This window comes from Zonotrichia leucophrys, chromosome 3 (genome assembly GCF_028769735.1).
Source record: "Zonotrichia leucophrys gambelii isolate GWCS_2022_RI chromosome 3, RI_Zleu_2.0, whole genome shotgun sequence".
Lineage (NCBI taxonomy): Eukaryota > Metazoa > Chordata > Aves > Passeriformes > Passerellidae > Zonotrichia > Zonotrichia leucophrys.
Genome location: NC_088172.1, coordinates 19,853,241 through 19,881,142, shown reverse-complemented (window position 1 = coordinate 19,881,142; position 27,902 = coordinate 19,853,241). Strand labels below are relative to the sequence as shown.

General features: G+C 34.5%; 1 protein-coding gene across 1 annotated transcript in view; it reads left to right on the top strand.

The window, feature by feature from the left end:
- MCPH1 (microcephalin 1) overlaps window positions 1-27,902 on the top strand; it is a 122,324-nt gene that overhangs the window by 17,260 nt on the left and 77,162 nt on the right. The window contains exons 9-12 of the mRNA XM_064707166.1: window positions 3,318-3,430; window positions 16,316-16,353; window positions 19,056-19,218; window positions 24,760-24,837. Coding sequence (XP_064563236.1) covers window positions 3,318-3,430; window positions 16,316-16,353; window positions 19,056-19,218; window positions 24,760-24,837 — 392 coding nt within the window. The remainder of the gene's footprint in view (window positions 1-3,317; window positions 3,431-16,315; window positions 16,354-19,055; window positions 19,219-24,759; window positions 24,838-27,902) is intronic.

Here is a 27,902-nt window from a genome sequence, read left to right as displayed (position 1 = left end):
TGTTCAGCTTACTCATCTACAGGTCATGTGACTCTTCATCTGTAAGCTACAACAATAAATAACAATGCACAGGGAATGTGAGAGTATAGTCTCTTAAGCTTTTATCATGCTAAAATAATTTAGAAATTTGAACTCAGACCTAGCATTACTTCTAGTTTTAAAAATAAACTGAAGGCTTATCTGAGTGAATTTTATATATTTATGCTAATGTGGAAGGCAAATATTATCTTAATGTGCAAAAAGACTTAAACTAAGACCCATTGTACTGTAGTTAATGTAGTTCAGTGTTAAGTTGGAAAATCTAGAATGTCATTCTGTTATTTGGTGCAAGAAATTGTGTTTAATTTAGTAGATTATTGAGTTTTACCTGAAGTTCTAGGTGTTAAGGGTCTTAATGCTGCTAAAATAATGGTTATGTCTTTAAAAGCACACATATGAAAACTTCCTTAGGTTTGATGTGCCTTTTGGTTTTTTTCAGCTTTGGAAGAAGATAGGCTCACTAAAAATATTTTGTAATGTCCTCTATTGAGATTCTGTTATGGCCTATTAGAAAACAAATGAGGCATGAAGAAGAAAACTGTTTCTTCCTTGATTCCTGGTTTTATTTATCATCCCAAAAAGTTCAATTGTAACTAATTATTAAAACAAAAGAGGACAGGTATTTCTGAGTAGAGGAACAGGTTGAGAATTATTTTGATGTAGTCAAATTTGCCAAAGCCTGATGGCACTTGTCCTAGAGCAGATAACAAATTACATACAATTTTTATAAACCATTAACAGGCTCTCTGTGAGGATCTGGGGGGGCACATACATTTTCAGAAAACTTGAAGAAATTATGTTCTGTAAAATAAAAATTTGTTTGGTAATGCTTCAGTAATATCTATATGCTATAATATAATAACACAACAGGTTAAATATTCTGTGCATGTGTACCTGAAGGATTATTAATGATGACAAATTTAGATTTAATTCCTTCATGTTGGGATAAGTGCTTCTTTGGATAAGTACAAAACAGTAGATACCACATACCTTGAATGACACTTCAGAACAATACTTTTAAAGTATTGTACAATAGGAAAAGATTTTATCAGATAGACATGGTTTATTTGAGCAGAACTAGCTCATTTTGCCTAATCACTGCTTTTCAATTCAATGGAAGTATCAAATGGAATTTTGAAGATAATATTCTGGTTCAAAACTTCTCATAGGTGTTTAAATTACCATGAATGAGTAGAATCTTAAATTGCAAAGCAAAATCTCTCTAATTTGTGATAATGCTTCAGAGGGCTCAGTTGTTCATTTTGGTACCAATCATTGAGCAGTGTTTTGGAAGAGGATTTAGGGGATCTAATGGACTGCAGTGGCAGGAGTTACTTGCCTATTTGAACTTAGTTTAGGGAGAACTAACACTGGATGCAATTGCTTCAAAAACTTCTGTCAGCTTTAAAGTCCTCTAGGAAAAGGTACTAAAGATGAAAACTCATTATTTATGCCTGACTGCTTTAAAAATAATCAGGAAAAACCAGAAAATAGTGAAGTTTGAGACCTATAGGATGGAAAAGCTGGAAAATCCTTGAGAAGTGCTGCTAGACAGGAATAAAATAGCAAAGAATAGGCCTTATTAATGTAATGCCTAAGATCCATGAGCTGATAATCAGAGATAAGGGACATTATCCTCTCTTCTTACTTTCCTGTAAATATGAAGAACCCACAGGAGTCAACCCGAACTGGAAAGAAGTCCAGCTGTACAGCTTTTAATACTTTAAGCCTATGTGGGACCAGTGCTGTGGAGCATGAGCATTCAGGCCAAGAGTAGTAAAAAGATTATTGGAATATTACACTACTGTTCACTGTTAGCCCCCAACCCAAGCTAGCCTTCAAAAAAACCCAAAAAAACCCTGAAATAACCTAATCGAAATTAACAGAGACTATGTTGGTAAAGCAGTGGAATACATGATCTCCTTACATCCTATGCAGTCATGTAATTAGTTTGGGTCTTTTTTCAAGATTTGAAATGCATGTTTAAAAGTTCTGGTCTTTATGGAAAAATATTTTTTTTCTTTATTGTGTGGCAAGATGTTTTCTCCTCTTCTACTTGCCATCAGTCTTCCTCAGATTGAAAACAGTTGGTCTCAGTACAATACTAAATTAAATTAACATAGCTATTAGTTATTTCTTTATTACATGACACTATATACCTAAATATTGAATTTAAATCAACAATTGTACCTGAAAACCAGGTTTACATTTATTACACAAAAATTACCACAATAAATTTTGACTAGTTAAAAGATTATAATTTTAAAGAGAGTAATCATAATGAATTGTAATCTGATGTTTTGTCACCTCAAGGATTAAGTGTTTAAGTAGCTGTCAGAGAAAAACAAATGATTCTTAGTTATATATGCATACTAGATAGGGATAGTACCCTTCAGTATTTTCCAAAACTAATCAAAAAACTTAGCTGGCAGGAGCTGAATTTAGGTCACTTTAATCACTAATTAAACTTTCTTTAACTGATCTCATCCATTTTTTTGAAATGAAAAATGAACAAATGTTCTAAATTAGACTTTATTGAGTGACATTTGGGAAAAATGCTCTCTAAATTTAGAGTAATTAAAGCTTAATTGTTTAAAAGATAGATCAATTTTTTTCCTCTTAGGAAGGCAAGCTATTTTCTCAAATGATTCAGAAGTTTATTATTTAGTTCTTAGGAAAGTCATCCTAACAGAGTTGAAGAATTCATAAAATACATAATGAAAAATACTGGATTTTGACGGAGTGCATTCTTATGGATGGTTCCTTTTCATATATAATAGGTTTGATATGCCTTTATGTGCACAGAATCCTTGCCTGCCAACAGTTTGCTAGATTTGCATGCAAAGTGTAAAAACAAGTTTCAGACCTTCATGTCGTTTTAGATAAACAAAATGTGTACCAAAAGTATTGTGTCAATAAGAAAAAGAAAATCTAGCCACTGAAGCTTCATACCCAAATATCTCTATGCAGAGAAATTGCACATTTTATAATAAATAGCAATTTAGCAGATTCTTTACTTGTAGTTAATATATAGTTTTCAAAATATAGGAAATTGGGAGCTTTACAACTGGTTTATTTATAAGAACAGGTACTCAAATATGAAATTAGATGCTTGAGTGTCATTCCTTTTCCCTAACTGAAATCCAGTGAAAAAAACTGGTACAAAATATTAAGTATCTTTAAGGGTGCATAGTGCTGTGCTATGATAAAATAATAGGTTGCAGTCTCATTTCACAAGATTGCATTTTTCATTTTAAGTTTCTAAATCTGGTTTCTAGGTGGTGAAGATGAAGTTTCAGAGTGTCACGTTACTGATACCTCTTGCAAAATGTTTAATGAGCAGAAGAATAAGCACACTGGGGGCTTAAAAAAAGCTGGAAGACTCCAAAAGGTCAGTTTAACTGACATTTGCTTTGTTAGGCTCTGTCATGGAGCATCATTGAGTGTCTTTGTATGTACAAAAATTAAAATAAATTCTCTTTGCAGTATCAATTTTAAAACTTCCCTGAATCTCACTTTTCTTGAAATATTATGCTAATGCTCTTGGTTTATAATTATAAAACTGAGCTCTCTGATAACTTGTAGTGGCTGAGTTCATGCTAAGCTGACATCATAAATGAGATTGGTAAGCCAGTTCAAACTGAAAAAAGCTGAAAACCCACTAAAGTTACCTGAAAAGATGCCTGTCCTTTTGGAGGAGTTACTAAATGCAGCAGGTTTTTAAAATTTGTTTTATACTGGATCATTACCAGTGGATGTTTTTGCAGAATAAAGATTTATGCAGGATTTTCTTTCAGGTTCTGGTAAATTTCTTAATTTAGTATTTGAGCTCAGTTTGGCTATAAAAAAGGGAGAAAGGATTGAGTCAGTACTGAAATTTTTTTAGTGTTTTTCCTTTGTAAAATCTTTTAAGTAAATATAAAACTGATCAGGAAAATAAATACTAGTTATTTTAATCAGTAAGTAGCAAGTCACATTTGAAATGAGTGCTGAGTTCTTTTGAAAATGGGAAGTCCTAAAGCACTTAGAATGTCTGCTGTCGTTAACTATAGGAAATTAGTTGTTTCATTGGTAGATACTGGTGGAATTTCAAAGAGACTGATACAGATTTTGAAACTTTTTTATGCAAAGGTTTTGTGCAGGTGCAATTGCTAAGTTGTTCAATATGTTTAACATCCTGAAGATTGGATATTAATTTCCATGGACCAGTGATATCTGGATTTAAAAGATTATTTGACTTTTCTGCACCTTACTCCTTTTTACTTTTCTAATATTTATTCCATTTATTTTCCTAAATGTATGATGTGTAAAATTAATAAATAGAAGGTATATATCCCTCTTGATGCATGTCCTGTAGAAGCATTTAAGATAGTGTACTCTTTAGGCTAAAGTATCTCTCCAGAGTAGTTTAATTTCCTGGCACAGAAAACTGACTAAAGCTGCTGTATGTAAATCCACAAACCACACTCAATGGCTCTTTCTAAGGCTGTTTGCAGAAAGTGTGCCTGGACATTTGTCAGGTTTGTTGGTACTGATTCCTTCTCTAGCGAAATTACTCAACAAGAGCATCATACATCAGTGTTAGTTCTGACTCATTTGTCTTAAGATCCCAACATAACAATTATGTACTGAGGAGAAACAAAATGCGACATGAAATTCTCTTTTATTCTTTCCCTTTTTCAGATCTGACATTTCAATCAGAGGTATCTTTATTGGTTCTACATGGTGTCTGCTTGCAAAGCATGCTCTGTGAGGTGTTTAACAGTAACAAAGCTAAGTGAGTGCTAGACAAAATTTCTACTCAGTGTTTTGGCTGAAAGTGGCTTCTTTTATCCACCCATTTCAGCTTAGTGATCATACCATTTCACCCAAATGGTATTATCAATATTATCAAATATCAATTAAAATTATATAATTTGGTAATGTTAAAAATATTATCAAATATCAATAAAATAGCAGTACACAGTTTCATTCATATCATGAATGCTTTTTAAAACTTATTTTAAAGGTTTTCATTGTCATCTTGACTATGCAGGTTCACATGGAGACAATTTTGGGGAAGGACGGGGATTTGACTGGAAAGAGAAAAAAAAAAGAACTTCACAAAAAGGTGCTATGTGATTAACCAGGTGCTATGTCTGGAAATGAGACTGTTGCACTGAAAAGTTTAAATTTTAAGAGAATATTTTTCTAAGCAAAACCAGACTATGTACATTTTTGTAAATAATTATATTGCAAAGCGCCTCTCGTACCAATCAAAATATGTTCTGGGAGCTTCATGAAAGCAACCAAACTTTATACACCATTTTTATTTAATACTTTTTCCAGTGGCTATGGCTTAAACATTGCAACTTTTTGCTGACTTTTGGCAATGTAAAAGTTAAGTTAGAAAACCTAAGTTAATTTCCTTTGCCTAAAGAAAAAATGGGAGAGAAATGGTGCAAATATTTTTCAAAGTAATATTTTATTGAATCGCACTATTATAAAGAATTTCCTAACACTTATTTAAATCTTAAAAGAAATTCTATGCTAAAAATACAACTGTAAAAGAAATGCCATTTCCTAGATAGTTACATGTACAAACATTCCCACCAATGTGGCTATGTGACTCTTCAGGCAGACCATATTGCTGGGAATCTGTTATGTGTGATCTGTTAAATTCATTACTTTGCTTCCCAAAATAAGAGACAGCTATGTAAATTGCAGCTATCTTTTTTATAGAAAAAGGGGTTGAAATCTAATTCCTCTTTAAAAATATTTTAGATGCTTGTTGAATGTAGTTCCCAGATTATTAGTGTACTTTAGTTACAGCTCATTCCCTGTGGTGTATACTTCAATGAACACTACCATATTAATTCATTCAGTACAGTGAATGCATGTCAGTGGGTCTTTGGAGTTCACTATGTAATGGTAAATATTAAAAAAGCCAAGGAAAAATATCTTGTAGGAAACAAAAATATTTAGGTCTAGGTGTTAACATTATTTACTGCTATGGTTCTTTCAATTTTTTATTTGTAGTTTCTTAAATAGAAATCAAGCTATGGGTTTTGTGTTCTCTGCTGTGCTATTGTGGTAGGGTTTTGTTTTCTTCAAAACCTCATGCTGGTTGAGTTTCTTGTATTTTGTTTTATCTGAAGTCAAAACTAAGAATCCCTTTGTTCAGATACTTGTATATCACAATTTTAGGTTAAAGTACTAATAGTTTCTTTATTTATACTCTTTATATAGGCGTGCTTATTGTACTGTTAATGTAGGAGATGTCAAATCAAATATATGTAAAATTGTACTGTCAACAAACAAAAGCCATGGAGACAGAACAGTTTATAATGGCAGCTGCATGCATGTTTGGGGAAGATAAGATTTTCAGGAACCTTTAATAGCTTCAGGAAAAAGATTTTTGAGTTTGAAAATGCATCACCACTACCCCAAAACCAGGACTTTTGGTGTGTTCAAAGTCAGTGCATGCAGACAAATTTATAAAATTCACTCTTAGTTTTGAGACAGAGTTGGTGAGGATAAGCACTGTCAACTAATGCTTGTGAATGTCAGCAGGTGGCTTCCCTGGTCTAGAAATCTAAGTTGATGATAGTGGATTGCAGGGATAAAATAAACCCTTTATGCATTGTGATGTGTTTCTCAATTATTCCATGAAATTGGATACATAGTTCTTTGTTGCTTTGCATAGGGAGGACAAAATGAAATAACTAAAATTCATCTTAAAGCCAGTGATGTATTCAAACAAGTTATTTGCAGTAGTGGTGAACTGTTGAGTGCCCATTTCACAGCTTATTGTCACAAAAAAGTTTATATTTATCACAACACCTGTTGCATGTCACAAATTAAATATTTTGTATTTTAAAAAGATCAGAGACTAATATTAACCAATTAAATGCCATTTCATTCAAATAAAAATTTATTTTATATTTTTAGAGGGATATGAGAGGTGCTGGATATCTTTTAAGGCATCTAAGAGTCTCACATCAAAAGTCTCAAATCACTAGAAATGCAATTGGAATAAATTGTAAAGTTAAAAAACCTTAAAAGTACTGTTTTCTGAATGAAAAGAAGAAACTCTTTAACCATGTGAGAAAACCAGTTAAGCATCATGAGGGATGATTAAAAACATATTTTTACAAAGAAAACAGTATGGACTTAAGTGAAATTCCTTTGTTTTGTTTTTAAAGAGATTCATCTTGGCTCGTATTTCTGTAGCTCTTGGATTTGGGTGAAGGTACATCAAGACTGAATTTTAAAAGATTTTTTGAGAGAAGATTTTTACAAGCAATCTAAGCTCATGCTGTGGAACAAATAGCATGGAGCAGGCCATTGTTAGATCCTGTTATCACAATCCTTTTAAAAATTACTTTATTCATGGAAAAACAAATGTTAATTTCTGGAAAAATCTGTAACTATAAAACATGAAGCATCTTGCCAGACATTCAGGAAAGTGACTTTATGACCATATTTTATATGGGCTTTCATAGACTTGTCTTAGATTGTATTGGTTTCAGGAACAACATTGTTTTATGTTTTCCTTCCAGTTTTGATTTGCAGTTGCTTTGAATAGGTACATATTTTAAATACTGATGCTTGAAATGTTACTGACTTGAGACCCAAATGAATAGACAGTGAATTAGACGAGGTGGAAACATGCAAGCTCCATTACAATTAACAAAGAAAAAACTGGAACTACCTACCTTTATGGTTTGGGGAAAATGCTTACTGTTATGGGGGTGGTCAGAGAATAGCACCATGAAGGATGCCTATGAATCCCATGGTTAGGGACAGTCTTAAAAATCCTTCTATATGATTAATCCCATTTTCACTCAAACTCCACAATGCAATTCTGATTCTGGACTTTCTCTAGCTAGTGAATTTGTCCCCCACACTTCTCCCACATCAAGTGGAGGGCTTCCAGGACAGAAGCCATACCCTTGGCATCTGCTGCTGTACCTTACATTGCATGCTTTGGGCCATATCCTAATGTCAACAGCTTTGTTATCTCCTGTAGATGAACCTAATGGGTTGATTTATGACCTTGGGTCCCTAGAAATCATTCCCTTTATGACAGGTTTCATATTAGCTTTTTGGGACCACCTACTGAGGTACTGTGGTCTATTGCTTAATTTTGAAACTGTATCTTTTAAAATCAGTGCCTTTCTAGGGCAAAAGGCACATGCTCCTTTCAGCTCAAGCTGTTTCCTGTTGTTCCAGGGACACTTGCAGCTAGTGTTCACACTCTTGTATGTGTCGTTGTTTGGAGCACTGGAAATGTGCTGCGACAGTGAAACCTGAGGTGGTTGACTGTAGCTTGTCATCTTAGAAGGCAGGATAGGAAAGATCCAGGAACTGAATTTCTCCAATTTTTGAAATAAAATTGTCACTAAATTTTTGTTTGCTCGACAAATTAACATATTGGTTATTTTTTAGAACTTTCTTCTAAAAGACATAGAGGCTTAAGTCAGTGGAGAGTTTTGAAATTTTTTGTCTTCATAAAATTAAGGAAAAAAAACCCCATTTCACTGTTTCTTTTTTATCCTAGAAAGCTGGTAGGCTTGGTGAGTTTTGATTAAGAGACTGTTTATGCAACTTCACATTAATTCAGAACATCTTTTTTGTTACTAATTTTAGGCAAGTAGGAAATTGATCAAGATCTATCTATAGTGAATGGTAGATAAGAGTAAGCACCAAGAGGAACATCCTGGAATCTCAAGTTTGAAGTATATTTATGTCACCTCCATCATTTTAAATAAAAGTCTGTAGCACTCTTGGATTTAATGGTGGAAGGAAGACTTAGGTGCAAAAAGCAAATGCGGCTTTCTGGCTCAGAGCATGAGGGGGAACAGTACAGAAATGTTGTGCAAGAAGTCAGACCACAGAGTCCGTGCTTGAAGCATACCTCATGTATCTATGCTGTTCTTTCCTGATTTTGATATGCACAGTGTTCACAACCATAAGGCCAGAAAACCACATAATCCACTGGACTGCAGCTGGTTTGGCAGAGAATAACTGTAAAACTGAAACTGTTTTCCCCCTTGGAATCTTGGAATCAGCAACTATCAGGAGGAAAAGCAACTGCTGCTTAGGTCCTCTTTTTTTTTTTTTTTCTTTTCTTTTTTTTTTTTAATTTAACTTTTGGAGAAATGAACAGCCTACGTAAACCTATTGGTATCGGGCATAACTCTACTGGAAATCCTTTTGTTAATGGGTCTCCTTTCTAAATTATAGTCTTGCAGATCTTGAAAATTGTTGAAAATCAATCTGAACGAAAGACTTCCCAAAGTCCTTTTTGTCAGCATTTGATGTTTCCTCATTAAGATTTTTTTTAATAATTTGACAAATTTTCATCCTTTCTCTGGAAATTTCCATTTCCATTCTCCATCCTTTTCTTCATTGAAATTAAACTTTTGATAGATTATTGGTGTGATCTTTCTAGAATTGAATTATGACAAACAAATCTGTGTGGAACAGAAATATAAATATGCAATCAGTCAAACAGGAAAAAATCTTGCAACACATTACATATGCTCTACAAAAATCTTTTGTGTTTCACATATTTCCTTCCTTCAAGATACTAAAAAAAGTCTCTGTGGGCTTCTAAAAAATTATTATTATACCCTTCCTGATATTGCTGTTGCACTTAAAAGCATGAAGTAAGTTTTGTCCACTTGTTTACCATATGGTCTTGAAGGCCGTAAAGCTTTAAGTCAGGTTGTTGATTACCATCAAGTGGGTTACAGTCTTGTCAGCAAAGTATTTACTGAAGTTTAAAATCTTTTATCTTAACACAAAATTAACATAAATCCTGGATTGAGTCTTTTGGCCTGCAAACATCTTCACCTCAAATCCCACTCATTGTTGAATAGTTGGCAATCTCCAGAGGACTTCAACTATCCAAATTAACCTTACACTACTAACAATTGTGCAAACGCACCATTTAACAGTTGGGGTGATGCCAAATGGTTCTTTCCCTCTTAAAATGGTTCCATGCTTACAATCTGCACAAGGGAAATGTATCTTTATGCCTAAATTCTTCTGCCCAATGACTCACAATGGTGACTCAAAATATCAATATCAAAGGACTGATAAGAGAAAGGCCAGCCAGAAACTAAATTACAGCTTTGAATAATTGCTGTTTGAAAATACTGAATAGTTATCATTCATTACAATTACCAGTTATTTTCAGCTATGAGCCACTATTACTTGAATAAATTAATGTAATATTACTTATAAATTGTTTCTGTAAACAGCCTTTAAGTTTTGGGTCCTCATTGCAATCTTCTTAAATACAAGCAGAGTGAAATTAACCTGATTTTAAATATTCCTATGCTACCTATACCTCTATCTTTTGGTTCATATACTAATAAGACTGAAGATTATTACTTCTGAAATGCAGTTGTAGAGAACAAAATTGAGTATAAGGGTAGTAAAGCAATTTCAAAACCATCTGATAGACCTACAATAGGCAGAGAAAAAAAGTGATTTGAAGATTATAAAATAGTATAATATACTCTTCCTTAAACTGTCTTTGCTCACAAATGTACTGTTTTCTTCCTGCCTGCCTCCAAAAGTTCTTTATCCCTTGAATATTGGCCAAACCACTTAGGGTATCGGTATCTTGTTGAGTCTTGAAGTTGAAGATCTCTTTTTTCACTCCACTAAAACATGTATCTGAGTTTGAGACTACTCCAATGCTTATTTCTTTCAGAACTTCAGTCAACCCTAAGGCACAAGAGAAGAACTTTGTGGTGGTTTGACCAGGAAGAAGTGGGAATTCTGGGATGCTGTGGTCAAACCAATGGATGTCCAGAGTTTGATACTGGCACCTGGTGTAGCCAGTGGGGTTTGGACACACCTCCGAGAATACACAGGGGTTAAAAAGCAGAGCTCTGGCCCTGGGAGGCTCTCTTGGGACTTCGAGGGAAAGAGGTCGGATCGCCCTCCCCTGTCCAGCCGCTGCTGCTGGGCGGGGGAGGGGCAGCCATGCGGTAGGCCTGGGCCTGGACAGAGATGGGGGTGAGAAGGCCCTTGAGGATGGAAGGGTGGAGGAGCCCCAAGAGACATCAGGCAGTCATTCCCCCCCCCAGGAGGGAGAGAGGAGAGCCGGCGTTTGAATGTGATAGCAGCCGGCCCAGGGGGAGAAAGGGGGGAGGAGGGTGCAGCCCGGCCGGCCGGAGCAGCAGCGCGTGTGGGAGTATCGTCGTTCTGAGACAGGCAGAGACTGAAATTTTTAACCCCTTTCTTTCATGATTGGGGCCTTGCAAGAATGCTGATCCTCCTCGGAGCTGACTAAGAAGGGAGATAAGATGAAACAAGGACCTGGCCCGAAGGACGTAGAGAAGACTGGCTGAGTGAAGAGAGAGATGCTTGGAGTGGCCTTTTGGCTGGACTTTTCTTGTGGCCATGGACTCAGTTTGTTCCTGTGACACAGAGACTGCACTTAGGGGGAGGCAGTGCCTCAGAACCAGGAGGGTTCATCGTGGGGACCCCTCGGCCCCAGGGGGTTGGAAAAATATGGGGGGGGACAGATGTCCCAAAGCAGAGACTGTGCCTTTTTGGAGTGAGACAAGGCATCCTTAAAAGACAGCCCTAAAAGCAGCTCTGGTCCATGCACGGTGGTGAGAGCACTGGGCATGGAAGGAAGATGTCACAAGCGGCAAAAGGACTTTCCGGGCGGTGCCGAAGTGACATGGAAGCACACGAGGTTTCAGCGTGTTTCCAGGGGAAGCCTATGGAACAAGAAGGACTCCTCTCCTCTTCATGAACTGAAGTTTGAGTATACTAAAGTGTGGTGCCAGGCTGGGCAGTTGGTGATTTGGGAGAATGTATCGGATTGGGAAATTCAGGTAGTGGGGAGGAGGAAAGTGGTTTTTTTTGTAAGGTTTTCAATTTTTTTTTTCCCTTTTCCTTATAGTTTTTCCCTATTTTCCTGTAGTTTAGGTAATAAAGTGTTCTTTATGTTTAAGCTAGAGCCTGTTTTGCTTATTCCTGGTCACATCTCACAGCAGACACCAGGGTGAGGGCATTTTCATGGGGGCACTGGCTCTGTGCCAGGCTCAAACCATGACAAACTTGGACTAAATAATAGACAATTTAAAAGTTCTATAGTTGAAATAATTTCTTGAAAAATATTTGAGACCTGGGTTCTTGATACAAAGATAAAATAAGATCTAATGTACATAGGCTGGAATTTAACCAGTGACAAATCTAAACCTATTCCTGTCAAATCAATTCTTTGCATGAATACACTTTATTCTTGAGCTAGTCTGGGAAAACATTTTATGGTCTAATTTTTATTCATTTGTCACTTATGAAGAAGAACTCATGACATGCTTTACAAAGCAAATTTGAGTTCACCTTCTAGAAAAGCAGGTTGTACAAAACAGGATTTTTTCATCTTGTCCTTCAGCTCCAAGAAACACCAGCTCAAATTTAGAAGACAGAAGGAATACATTTTGATGTTGGATACCTCTTTTGTGGTGTAGGTCAGTTAACAAATAAGAATTATCACTTTTAAGTACTGGGGAAATTTACAAGTACTGTTTCCTTCTAGCTACTGAAATGAATGTTCTATATTTCAGATGACTTAGAAAAATCTTGTTAATGCAACAGTGCTTCTAAAGAAATATGTAAAGGAAAGCTGAAGCTGTCATTTATAATGAAGTCTGAATTCCAGACCTCAAAAATAATTCAGAAAGGAGCGTGTGCTCTGATTCAGTGTATGGATATGCAACTCTTCAGGATTCAGAGATTAATTATAAATAAAAGGACCAGTTAACTTAATACCACCTTTTCCAGTGTTTTATTAATAATAATCCTGCTACAAACATGCATTAGAACTCATAATGATGCTCACCAGATGTCTTTTTGCTGGTCAGAAAAGTGAAAGCTAACTCTTTTTTTTCAATAAAAGCAACATGTAAAATAAAACAGACACAAAAAGCACAGAAGAAAAATTGCATAGTAGGGGGTGGAGGAGAAAGCAATTAACTTGAAAAATGTAGAACTGAAAATTAGAACATAGTTTGGCTAAGTTTTCTACTTGGTAACTGTAATTAAAGAGTACTGCTTGTCTTATTGAAGCAATAAAACAAAATATTGTCTGCTTAGCAAATGACCTTTAACTTGCAAAAATATGCAGTTCTGAATGCAAATGAAATAGTAGCTTGTAAGAAATTAAATTTATTTCCAATTTCTACATTTTGTGTACACCCTTCTGCATTCTTGAGTCTTTGAGCTACTTCGAAGTGCACTGACAAGACATTTGTTCAGAATTCTCACTGCATCATCTTTTACACAATGTGTTGTAACATAAAAGCTACAATTCAAAAGCTGACCTTGCAGGGTAAGGTCAGGACAGGCTGTAGATTTCCTGATTTGTGGATCCACTAGTTTTACTTACCTATAGACATGGTATTAAGGAACTCCTAACAAACGTTTCTGCTCTGAAGTTGAAGAAGCAGCTGTAGGATATCAAGCTGCACTGGCCTTAGTTTATAGTATTGCTTCTTTTTAAGCCAAGTTTGGCAAAAATAGTGGTGTGATTAGTAGTACTTTCATAGCATTTATAAAAAACTGCGAGGAAGGATATTTTTTGCGCATTCTGAACTGACACATCAAGATCTACTTTGGAGCTAATACTAGACAAACACTCTCAAGAACCTAGTGCAACTGCTGTGTGTGGATTTAACTGCAGACTTTTAGGCAAGAAGCTTGATTGTGATAGCAATGAGGCTGGCTTCAGGTAATAGAGGAGAATGTCATGACCATGCTGAAACATACACATTTGATGTAGATGAGTTTTTCCACCCAAAAACACTGGACAGAGCCAAGCAAAACCTTGTTTTTAAGCTCCGTTTTTTGCCTTCCAGACTGTTACATCCCAGAGTCCTTTAATGCTCATGAGTGTATGGAGATCCTACAATGTATATTAAGACAGTATGAAGCATATACTCATAGTAATGTGGCCTCGCATCTGATTTTAATCATCTGACCTAACCTGTTCAGTAATGTGGGGCCCTTTTGCCACAAGAGCCCTCAATGTGTTATTAGATGTCTTTTTGGAGTGTTTATTGTCAAATTTTGAGTGCATATAACTTAATACTAACATATTCATGTTAGGATAGGTATATTTGACATATATTGTTGCATTGTCATTACTTTTGCTCAGATTCTTTGCATATAAAAGTCCAGTGTAGAATTGAGTTGGAACTTTCAAGAGCAATTAAATCTGACTGCTTGTTTGGAGTTGGAAGTAATGCAGTAAAAATTCTTTTGGCTAAGAATAGAACCAAATTTGATCAAGATAAGGGCATATTCTTTTTAGCTATCTGACTAGCAGTAGAGTGAGACATCATCAGTAAGTATTGCTGGCAACAAGTTAGAATTTGGACACTTGTATTTCCAAAAATACTGCATAGAATTTCTTTCCAGTATTTCAATGCAAAAGTTTCTTCCTTTTTTCTTTTGAATTTTTCTTTTGTTCTATTGTTATTTGGATTTATATTTTCACATTGTATACATGGTCAGTTTGAAGTATTGTAGCACTCACATAGTGTGGTCTGAGTGCATGTTTATTATTAATCTTAAAAATTATGGAATGTGCTGCATTATGTTTCTTCTGAAGACTTAAATAGTGTCTGGATTTTGTGGTTTTAAAATGTACACAACCACAATGAAATTACCACGTGTATGTTGAAATGACTACTACTTGTGTTATCTTTAACCTACATTCTCAAGGGTACGCGTTCTATTTATGCAAAAGTGTTCATATAATGAATAGTCATGGTGCACATTATTAGTTAGTCTAATTGTCTACACAGGTATTTCCAGCTCTTTTCTTAAATGTGAGAGGTTACTTGGTTGTTCAATAGAGAACTCTTCTGTACTGATAACAGAGGTCAGATGGAATTGCAGCAGATTTCTCTCTTCTGTTCTTTGATTCATTACTAGGTAAAATGAGTTGCCCTGAATTTGGTTTTTTTTTTTGCCTTTGCTCCCAATTAGAAATATTTTTATACTCTTACCTCAGTGCATTATCCAAAAGAAACTGTATTTTAGTGGATACTTTGGGAGCTTGCCACTTGTGGTCATGGTAATATACTGGGGGACAGAACTGGGAGTTAGTATTTCATATGGAGCAGTAGCTATATGGAGAAGTAATTTAAATTCATATACTGATTTTGAAAATTAGAAGACATTTTTTGAAATCAGTGTATAAAATTCAGTCTCCTTTTCCTACAAAATCAAAATGATTGTATACATATATATATATATATATATATATTTATGCATGTTTATGTAGCTATGAGTAATTCTTAGCTAAGATGACCAAAACCTCTTCTTACATATGTTTTTTAATGACCATGTTCTATGTAGTTATGTATTTCTCTGATGCTGCTAAAATTGATGTTCTGTCCTGCTTTTGTGCATACTGGAGGCTTTCATGGTCAGTGGTGATGAATTTCCTCCTCTTCTGACCTCTTTAATAATAATTCTTCCCAAGCTTATTTTAAGTCCGTATGGGGCAAACATTTCTGCCTCTCACAAAAGCTATGGGGAGTATTGCAGGAGAAGGAAGGACTGCTGTTTAAGGTGTCTCAGAATTGCTGATTTGAAGATTGCTGTATTCTTTGAGTACGTCCTGTTTGTGACATTACTTGGACAACTTTTATTCACTAGAAAATACCAAAGAGTAGAAAGAATGTTTATTTAACCTTGACATAAAATACTGAAGTTGTGCCAAAACCCCCAAAAAATACAGTATCAAAATAAAAACAAAACCATTAAAATTATATTTCTTGTTTCTGAAGCAGTTTCTACCTTTTGCAGGTTTTCTTTGTTGTGGGTAATCTTCCTTTTCCTTTCCATCTGATGAAAACTAAGGAGACCAATACTGTCCTTATTTCTGTGGCATCCTAGGCTGGAAATCCTTTGCATTTTGCTTTTACTAAAAAAGCTTACATTCCTGTCTTTTGCTATACTGTATGCTTTGACATAAAACATGATTGAAGGGTTTTCCTTCCTTCCTTCCTTCCTTCCTTCCTTCCTTCCTTCCTTCCTTCCTTCCTTCCTTCCTTCCTTCCTTCCTGCCTTCTCCTCAAAGTTTAGTATTTCTAGTATGTGTGTTAATTAAGTACAGACTTTTCCCCAGGTGATAGTATAGTTATGAAGTAGTTTGCACCTTTTGAACATAACATTTTCTAATTTAAGGGGTTTTTTTCAGAGATTTTTTTTCCAGATTTTTTATGTTTTCTTGTTTCTTTCATGTCTCTAGCCAACAAGGACGCTAGTTATGACAAGTATGTCTTCTGAGTAAGTATTAAGCATTTTGATTCTTTATTCAGCCTACCATTTAAATTTGAATATTAATAATTTTTTATGCTTATAGAAAATTAAATTTATCTTTGGGCTCTGCACTTTATTTCGTTTTGAATTCTTGCTAGAAACTTGTTTGTACATATGTATTTTGTTGTTATTTGCAATGTATATATAAGTTTTTGTTTTTCTGGTGGAGACTGAAGTAGTTCCATAGGTGAGATCAACAAAGGTTCAGAGCAATAACACTATAATCTTAAGCAAGTTTTGAACTTATCTGAAGGAAATGTACATAGTAGTTGTATGAAGTAAATGGTTCAGCCCAACACAGCCTTTTCAGCATACATTTTAATTATTTCTAATTAAAAAGTTATAATCTGAAACATCAGTTTAAAATGTTTTATTTCATACGAATAGTTGCAGAATAAATATCAGTTGTAGGCTTTCTACTGACTTCGTTTCAGAACATTAGAAGCAGCTGCCACTGCATATTTTGGGAGAGAGTTAATAATTTTCTGGCATGCTCTTATCATTCTCTTAAAAGTCTTAAAGCATAAGGAACATCCAACAAAAACACGATTCCTTATTTTATACTACACTTGCTTACAGTTTTTGAATTCTTTTTCAAAACTCAAGATATTTATACTACCCAAAAATCTGTTTCAGGTTTGCTGTAACTAAATGTTGACAGTTACATAGAAATAAATACTCAGAAACAGCACTTAGTGGTTATGCTTTCAGAAGTTTTTTGTAAAAGGTTATCAATAGCTATTAACAAGTGTACTTGTATATGTCAGGGACATAAAAGAGAATTGATATTTTTCTTCTATTTAATGTGACTGGATGCTAGTAACACCAGGACTATAAAATGAACCTCACAAGTCATGCAATGCAGAATCACTGTGGATCATCACTACAGTGCAGATAATAGTAGCTACAACCTTGAAAGTGATTCATTAGAATTTGCATTTTAAGATGCATGAGTTCAGTAGTTTCATGGCATTGGGTTTTGAAATTATAATAAATGCTGCTCACTGATTCGCAACCATACAGCTATCTAATTTTCTGATTTAAAAATTCACTGAAATTTTGCTATAAATTTTCATCAGTTTTTGCAGCTGTCCCAAGTATAAACTGGTGAGTTTTCTCTGCAGTTTGTAACACATCTTTGATTCAAGACTTGTACAACAAAAAATTTTCTTCTCCTTGTGAGGAATTTTGTGTAGACACAGGAAGAATTTAGAAAAGGTTCAGGTAAAGCATGGAGCATGCAGTCTGGGCAGGGCCAGCACCTATGAGTTGCAATGTTGCAAAAACATTCACTTGTAGGCTATATCAAGCTAAAGCTCACAAAATGAAAAGGGAATACTAAGAATTCTAGTAACAATCAAAGCTATAAAACCAAGGCCAGAATTCATAACAGGGAGAAGGTTAGCCATAGGATTTTTTTATAGTATGTCAACATACAATATCACCTTTTGATTTAATTGTGACATTAATTTGCTGTACGGTTTTCACTATTCATTTTCTTGTTTTAAATTTCTTGAAAAATGATTGCTCCAATTTTTGTGAAGAATTTTTTTTCAGTTTTGTTGGGATTCTGTTAAGTAGTGTTTGATTTAGCTGGGGTATTTTGGGAGTTCTACCAGACTTCCTTTCTGTGGAGTTAAATGCAGTGAAAATGAAGCAACCCCAAAGGCTTCTGGAGGTGCTCTGAGTGCACTTGCATTGTGTTTGTGATTACCTCAGAAGTTTTGCCTTAAAGGATCACCACTGTGATCGTGTGGCTGTGTTCAAGGTTGTGACTTGTTGCTTTCTCTTGTGTTGCATGGACATTTCCAAGTTAGTTAGGGAGTAGAGAGGCCACCAGAATTTTGCTTTATTTTACAGATCTTTAAGGATCATTTATAATTGTAAAAATAATCATTAACAAAAGCAGTAAATTGTTATCATGCAACAGCTTTCCTCTTGTGATACTAAGGTCTTCCTGTTTTCATAATTCTTTATTTATATGCTCCTGCATAGCTATGTAGAAAGCTCAAATTAGAATTCCAGTTATAGATGGCCATTCTGGAATGTAGACCTAATTTTATGTATTTCATTATAATCATCCTTGTATTTAAGGATAAGTGAATTTTTAATTGAAACATTGGCATAGATGTGTAGGTTGCAAGCCAGATAGAACCCTGGGACTTTTCTAAATTTAGACACAGCATTGTTCAGATGCTGAATATCTGGGTCTTCTTAATGAAAACCTGTTAAATGTGCTGTGTCTGCATGTTTACATTCCTTGGTAATATTTTTTATAGTTCTTATAGTTTTATATTCTTTATATAAAAGAAACAAAGAATTAGGCTCTGTTGTGTTGGGCATTGTACACAAACAACATAATGGATAATTCTGCACTCAAAAGCTTTTATTTAAACAGACAAGATAGATGAGGGGGGCAGAAGGGCTTTGATGTGCAAGTAGATGTGATTGTGTGATAATGGAAAAGGGTCTGTTAGGACTCTGGAGAGGCTAATGAATTTAGGGCTAGTAAATAGGTAGAGGCTTAGTGAGAAAAGGATAAAAAATGTTTAGTGGGAAAAGAAATGAGGTGAATTTGAATTAATTTGTGGTGTATGTACATGCTTTTATAATTCTGCCTTCCTCTATTCAATGTTGCATGGGCTTTTTTATCTTTTCTTCTTTTTTAGGAAGCAAAATACAGTAATTCAGGTTGTGAAGAAACTTGGAGACTTTTTGTTCTCAAATGAAGTGTGTGAAACAACAAGTCATGTAGTTACTGGGAGTCCTCGTCGTACCTTGAATGTTATGCTGGGAATTGCTCGTGGGTGTTGGATTGTTTCTTATGAATGGGTAAGAAATGTTTCTAACTTTACTACACAAGAAATTAAATTTAGTTTGTATAGCTGAAATATCAACTATGTTTGTGTCCATGCTACCTGCAGTGATGCCAATGTTCAGTTATTCAGGCTTACTTAGTTCAATTATATGAATTTTGTCTGTGTGAAAATCTGTTAGTTAGTTATGGTTTTTCAGTGCTTAATTTAACCAAAATATTCCTGTGTTGTACCTCATTATCTAGCTTAGAAAGAGGACTTATCTCATGGATGAGAAACTCATGTCCCATGCATTATTTTTGGACAGATTAATTTCTGCTCAACATTAGCCAACTCACATAATTCAGATTGAACTTTTTATGTCCTGATATATTTCTGTTATGTTCTGGAACATGTATTATGTTCAGCATTGGAAAAAATAAAGGGAAATTCTTAGATATTTCACTGCAAATGGGAAAAAATATATAATAGGTATAGTGGTGAGTGGGTGGGGACTTATCTGTGAGCCCAGCTTAATCCATCTCCATTGCTCACTGTAATAATAGAGATTAGCCACTCAGTCTGACATTGCAGATGACAGTTTCTCAGATTTTCTCATGTTTCCAGAGCTATAAAACATCGATGGTGAAATTTATATGGCAACAGCTCTTCATCTTATACAGAAAAGGATTGTTGAGTAACTAAATTTCGTGGTTTCCTCTTTCTTATAAATGCTTTAAAATTTACTTGTTGGGTGGAAAATAAACTGCTGCCTTTTTGTTTTCAAGATGTCTGGCACTTTCCAGTATGAAGTTTGTCCTGTATGATATATATGCAGTTATCTGAAGTTCTTGTGGTATACTTCAGGTTTTTCAGAATGTCTTGGTGATTAATTTTCTTGGAATAGAGGGTTTGCATCTTTGGCCACCTTAAGGATCCAGTAATGTTCTTTTGTGGCAAAAGAAAACTAATGGCATCCTTGGCTGCATTAAGAGGAGCATATTTGAGCAGGGGTTTTGGAGAAGAACATCTTAACAGACTCATTCCAGCCTACTATATGATTCTTTGCATCTATTAATTAAATACACTGAATTATCTGTCCCACATTTAGCTTTGTATGGAGCATTAAACAAGTTACAAAGTAATTGTCACAAGTTACTTTTTCATACCGGGGTGCTCAAACATGAAAGCTGCCTTTTTCCTTGAGAAAAAGCTTCAAATAACTACAAAGATAGCTAGAGATAAGTACTACAAAATAGTTTTCTGTCTTTGTACATAAAGCAGTATGGATAATCAGTATTCCAAGTGCTGTCCTAGAATTTCATTGCCCATTTTATGCCCTGCACTTCTGTGAACAAATACATGGTGAAAATATCTACCTATGCTCTTCATAGAGCAGTTTTGGTTGGAAATGTTGCCCTCCTGTCTTATGGTCTACCTTGTAGACTCATCCTGGGATCACCTATATCCCTCCTATAATGCCAATAAGTTGAATGAAATTGTTTCAAGGATTAGTTTGTCCCTGTAGATGTTATTGGATCAAATGCTGATGCTGTTTTCACTCATTTTATTGAGCTGCTATTTAGACAAAGATCTGAAGTTACTAGGAGAGATGCATGAGAAAGAACTAGAGATGAACTTCGGATCTCCAGATCAGGTTTGATCTTATAGTATCTGCTTATCTGGAAGATTGCTATTTTTTAATATTTCTAGAACTGTGCTTATCTCTTTCACAGAGACTAGGTCCAACTTTGCCAATAAATGTATGTTCCCTCAATTTATTTATTTGTTTATTTATTTATTTAACTGTATTAAAACATTGCTTTGAACCTTTTAAAAAAATATATCTTCACCTGTTTAAATCATTGAATCATATGATGTAAGTGCTTCATTTTCTTATTTCATATTCTGTCAATGGCCACTTGGCCATAAGATGACCAAGTACTTTTGCCATCTTTTTACCCAAATTGGTTAACTAGAGATGAGAAAACTGAAGCCTTACCTAGCCAGAATTGAGGAATTCAGTAGAAAATTAGTCAGTAAATATATTTACCTCTGCCTTTTGACTTGTGGACATAATTTAAGGTAAAGTGTTTTTTTCCTCCTGAGAAAAACTTAAAATGTTATTTTTAGAGATAGATGTTGGAGAAATACCAAATTTACCATCAGACATTTAACCTTGATAGCACTCCATTTACATTTTCAAGATGAATTATTCAAGTATAAATACCATATAATCATGCATTGCACTAGGTAGATAGGTGAGAGACCTTAAATAATAACTAACCCAATAGTGTGTTTTCAGACCCTTTGAGCTAACTCTTTTATAACTGCGCATTTGAAAACTTCGAGATAGCTCTTTATTCTCAATAGAAACACACATTCTGAAGTACTCAGCTAAGAATAACATTGCAAATCATAGCTTCTTTTTGAATTACATGAATCTGAAGAATTTTTTGGTGTTGCTAAGAAAATATAACTGGTTGAAAATTTGCCAATGTCAAAAACAAACTTTCAGTGACTTGGAATGGAAAGCTCTTGTCTTTGTTTTCATGAAAACTGAATGTTTTAGTGAGTGGTGACCTAATTATTTACTGCAGGACCTGTTCATGAACTCAGTATCCAATTTTCTTTTTATCTAGGAGAGTAGATACGATGGCTTTGTACTCAATTCCAGAACCATGATAGACAAGCATTAATCCATCTTTTGTTAAGACAAACAAATTTCATTTCTAAACAAAATTCTGTAAATACTACAAGGGTTGATAAAGGTCATTGCTGTAGAATTGGCCTGGAAAATGAAACAGGATTACTTAATCATAACTAATCTTTTGGGTTTATATTTTAATCTATTTAGGTTGTTTTCCAGCTACTTTTGATACAAACATAGTTTTGGTACTATAAGAACGTGATGTATATGTAATACAGCACAGTACATCTGTTCCTGTTCAAGTTTATTTATGAAGAATTTTTTTAATGTAATATGTCTATTTATATCATGATTAAAAGAGAAATTACATTTACAAGTTTCTTTTATGTCCAATAAATATATACAGCTATAAATATAAAGCCAAGAGGCTTTGATATTCTTATTGTAACTTGTTAAAAGTAATTATAAAAAATATACACAGGTACCACCCTAAAATTCATAACTTAAAATCCTAAGTTGCAGTCTTAAATGTATTTTTTAAGAAGTTACAATACTTTTTTTAGCTGAACATTGCAATGCATTATTAGGTTTTGAATATTTTTTAAAGGTCATTGATTTATTAATGGGCTTAACTCTAATTTTTATGTTTGGTATGATATAATGGCTGTAGAAATTATTTTCTCTATTTGCATAGCTGTTGCATTTTCAAATCTTTGATTGTGCTTTTTCTAAAAGTAAACATAGTATTCTTTTAATGTTTTGTAATCAAGTTTAACAGTAAGGCTAAGGATATGCTGCTTTCTATTGTCAGCAAAAAAAATCTTTTCCAATAGCCTGCAAAACTGGACACCTCTCCTCACAAGTCAGACATCACTTGTCACATCAAACAAGGAAACAGCTTTTGTAGAAGTTCACATTCAAGGTTGTTGGTTTTCCTGGAAGTCATCAGGCATAGGATACTTTGGACTAAAAACTGTAGAACTTGTTTAGAAAATAATTTTGTTATGAAAACTGAATTTGCAATTTACTGCTTTGTAGCAATAGATTTGGGGCAAAAGAGCCCATTACAGAAACTTATTTTCTTACAAGCAATTGGGCCATTTTATAAGGTTTATATTACTAGTTTATGATCAATTTGTTCAGCTTAGAATTTTTCATTAGTGAGCTATAACATTGTAAAGGATAACTTTACCATGCTCAATATATATAATGCCAGTTTTTATCTACAGGGAATATTTCATAGACTCATTCACAAATTTTAATTGGGAACAATTTATAATTTAAATTTAAATTAATAATATATGCATTTGAATGGCTGAGTATTTCAGTCATTGTGAATCAAGCATGGGAATAATTTCAGACACTGATGAAATTGAGCTTGTTCTAAGATGAATAATACTGTTTAATAGTGCATGGCCATGCTAATGACTTAATCTATTTGAAATGACCAGAGAGCTATATAGGGAAGATATGAGAGAGGCTTTATTATCCTAAAACAGGGATTTACTTTCTGATAAATTCCATATATCCTGTTTAGGGGGTATATGTCTGCTTCTTGTTCAGTTAGCTTCACTTGCTCTAGGAGCAACAGAATGTCTCACTGGTAGGTAGCAGTGCTTTTTTTGAACTTAAGGGGTGCCAGATGGCAACTACAGAAGAGACATTGTGAAGCTCAAATACCTGTAAATGGGAAAAGTTGTTGAATTGAGTGACAGTGGGCAAACTTGGCAAAGAAGATACCAGTGTTTTACCTCTGTGAAAAGCTTCATGGCTCACCACTTGTAAAATCAATGAAAAAAAGAATTTTATCTTCCATCAGAATGGCCTTCAGAATTTAGGCTGCCTACAAATTAGGAGTAGAATGTCCTGTAATATGACTCAAGGGCATAGGAACTTTCTCTTTTTCCATTTGCCCATTAAGACAATGCTTTCACCAATTGAGGGATAGAATTTGAATACTCTTCATGGAGCTTTTAATATTATAGTCTACCAATTGCAAGTTATGATAAATTGTTCTGAAGAATGTTTAGAAAATCAATCCGTAAAAAATGCTGCATGGAGTAGTTCAGGGAAAGTTTTACCAAAAAAAAATTTAAAATATCAGAAATTGGAAATACAGCCATTTAAGGTAGTTTTTTTCTTTAAAGCATTTGATGCTGGTCCTGATGAGAACAGAATTCTGTGCACATTGGCACACAGTTTTAAGGATTACTAGTCTCTAAAGATCATCTTGGTCCAGTGTTTCAGAGCTCACAAATGATGGACACAAATGATTATGTGTTTTCTGGAGTGTCAGTGTTCTGCAGTCTTCTTTGGTGCAAGAAACTGAGTTATTCTTCTTTGCAGGATGATTTATATATCTGATGTGGATTTTTTGCAATAGTTGCATAATCCTTGTAGTAGTAGGGGTCCAGTATTGTTTGACATCTTCATTTATGGTCTGGATGATGGGGAAGAATGCACCCTCAGCAAGTTTGCAGATGTTGGGAAACTGTGAAAAGTGTTTGATACACCAGATGGAGGTTCCTGTTCAGATGGACTTTGACAAGCTGGAGAAATGAGCCAACAGGAACCTCATGAAATTCAATGATTACTGAACTGAGAGAACAGAACTGATATATTATGACTTCCCTTTTCAATTTTTCTGCTCTATGTATTGTGATTAAAAAATAGTTGACTTTTTGAATATCCTCACAATGTTTTAAAATGTAATGTAGCTGTGCATAGAAGTATGACTGATATTTCAATGGTTTGTTTTAGTCGTAAAAATTATTTCTTTCTTATTTATTGATTTTTCACCCAATGATTTGGTTTGGGTAAATAAAATAGAAAGCCAGGTATTGTAACAGCACTGTCACCTCTAATTAGACATTCAAAAAGGTGATTTTAGAAATGCTAAGATTCTACTTACCACTTATTTTATTTTAGGTTCTGTGGTCTTTGGAATTAGGCCATTGGATCTCAGAGGAACCATATGAGCTTTCATCTATCTTCCCTGCAGCTCCTGTAAGTTTAATGGTCTTTTAAGCTTATGAGCCTTCTTTTGTTTATCTGGAAAAAGATTTGCCCTCTAAATAGGTTTAGTGAATAAGGAAGCCTACTAGAAAAAAATTTTTTTTTAAGCAGATACGGTAAGGAGTTATATTCTTCTTCATCCAATACTTTTTGAAGTGTGTGCAAAAACTTTGGTACATGTGGAGAATACAAAATGTTGATTCACCAATTAACACCTGAATAAACCAGCATCTTACTGAAATATAAATGTACTTTAATTTTATTTCTATTTGTACCTGTGTGCAAACTGGAGAGGCATGGTATTGCCAAATGGAAAGATTTGCAGGTCAGGGACTCAGTTTTTTTGGCCCAGAAATTACTTGGGCAGTGGAAAATTACTGTGGTCTTCTAGAACTGCTAAGTAGGAAAAAATGAAGCATTTTTCCTGCCTCTAATAATCATTCTCAAGTACTGAATTGGGAACTAGTGCACAAGTGGGTATGCAGGGGCATGATGTATCTGTGTAGACCTCAGTGCACTTCATGTGTTGTAATTGATGAAACGGGACTCTTACTTTGGTTTTAAAACAAGTAGAAGTCTAGCTGGTTACTAGTCAATCATTCCAATAATTTTCCCTCTGCTAAATTAGTTTCTGCAATTTGTTTTTCAAAGTTTCATACCAGCTTTGAAGAAAGTTCAGTTAATGGGGTATGAAAATTATTTTTACTGTAATTTTATTAACTGTTAAGAACTTACATTTAGCATTCTTTCTAAATCTAGAACTTATGTAAATTTTCATATCCAACATTGAAATGTATTATTTATTATATGTATTATTTATTTCATGATTGTAAGGTGTATGTTCTCAAAGCTTAGGGAAACTGTAGCAGTTCATCTCAAATAACCCTTAAAGAAATTAATTATCCATTATAAGTTCATATTTTTTATAAAATGGGAAAATAGATTGTTTTATATAGCAAATACAGTAAGAATGGTAAACCTTAATGTGAAAAATAAATAAGAAGCATGTTCTCTTTTTTCTCCTTTTCTATATTTCAATGAAAAAATCTGCACTGAATTTCATATTAAGTTGCTTTGAGTTTTCTGTTTCTTTTCAGACTACCTTGATTAACAACAAAGTATGCTATCAGTAACAATGTACGTAGCATTCTTTAGAGGTGATTCCTCCTGGGGTTTTTTTTGAGATTCCCTTTAGAGATTTCATTCCTGAAGCCCAAGTAAGGAGAATTTGAGAGATGGTGAGAATGTGAAATTAAGGGAGGTTAGGGTTGTGCTAAGAACCTGAATCACTTCTTTTTGCAATGTGCAGTTCTTGCAAAGGAACAAAGTTGAAGCCCAGGGCAATATTTCCACTACCATTTCTTGTTTAGTCACTCTAATTTCTTACTGTAACAGATACCTTAATTTTTTTCCAGCTGCGATTATTATTTGAGCAAAAATTTATTCATGTGGTTTTATTTGTCTTTTTTTTTTCTTGTTTCTTTCCTGCTTCCTACAAAGTGCTTAGAGAAAATGGAAATACATTCTAGTTTCACATACTGTTTATTTGATTACAGGAAGGAATTAAAAGTAGGGGTGACCTTGCTGTTATGTTTTTACTTGTTTGTACCAAGTCAAAAGTAGTTTTTGCAGCCTTCTGCTTCCTATTATTGCCTTCCTTCTGACATGTCCTCCTGTTGCTTCACTTTGGTCTTTGGTGCTCAAGCCATGCAGTCTTCTTTAGATGAAATGTCATTTAAAGACACATTCCCCTAACATTTTAGAACAGTCATCAGCCTCCAATTCTATAAACTTTTTTATTCAACAAATAAAAACTAGCCATGCAATATTAAATTATTTTAGTCATACAGGGTTTTCCTTACTAAAATAAAGAAAGTTATTGTCAACCAGAAGTTAGCACCCCTTTTCTTTGTTAGACTGAGCATTCAGATGCCATCATGGTTTTTAAGAACATTTTGGAGGATTTTTGTTTGTTTGTTTTGTTGGCTTTTTTTTCTCTTTCCTTGTATTATTGGTGTGGATATGCTTATTGTCTCAAATATTGGGAGTATTTTCTGTAGTTGTCTGATTAAATGTACCAACACAGGAAATGCAGTAAGTAGACTCAGCATTTCTATTAAATTTCATAGAATCATAAAGCATTTTAGATTAGCAGGGACTTCTGAAGGTTGTCTAATTCAACACTGTGCTCCAAGGGACTTGTCCAATCCACCCTTCTGCCAATAAATGAATAAATGAAAATGAAAAGGAAAATTCACTTTCCCCAATTCCAAATTGTATTTACTGCCAGTTGTCCCTGTCTCTTGTCTCATGGCACAAAACCTCCAAGGAGGGTCTGGCTTTGTCCTCCCTATACCCTCAATCAAGCACCATTAAGGTCTCCCCTTCCCTTTCCCTGCTCCAGGCTGAAAAACAACAGCTCTTGAGGCTTCTCTTGGTATGCTAGGTGCTTGTTGGTGTGTGTGGCCCCTCTACTAGTGTAATGACTCTTCCAGACTTCTGTCTAAGACATTTCTTGAAAATTTGTGAAAGCAATTTTGGGAAGTTTTTTCCTTTTAGTTTGGGATGTGTATATCCTTACAAGTTTTTATTATGAAAAATAATAAAATACTAAACAGTAATTTCAAATACATAGAGATTATTTTATGGAACTCTTCAGACAGTGACTATTAATTTACATTCTTTAGGTTTATATAAAATCAGATCATGAAGTAATATTAGAAATGGTTTTTTGTCTCTGCTACACTTAGCAATGATGACACATTTTCACTTAAGAAGAATGGTGGTAGTGTGAGTGGTGGGGTACTCTGATAGCAGCTTTAATGATTGTCAGTCTAAAATGGAGAGATTTCTTCAATCTTTCTCAAAACCACTTACTATTTTCAAGATAGAAACATAGAATCATCAGGTTGGCAGACACCTACAGGATCATCCAGTCCAACAGTCCACCCAGCACTTCCACTGTAACCTGTAAACAGCGTCACCCACCAGATCCAGATGCCTCTTGAACACCTCTAGGGATAGTGACTCCACAACCTCTCTGGGCAACCTGTTCC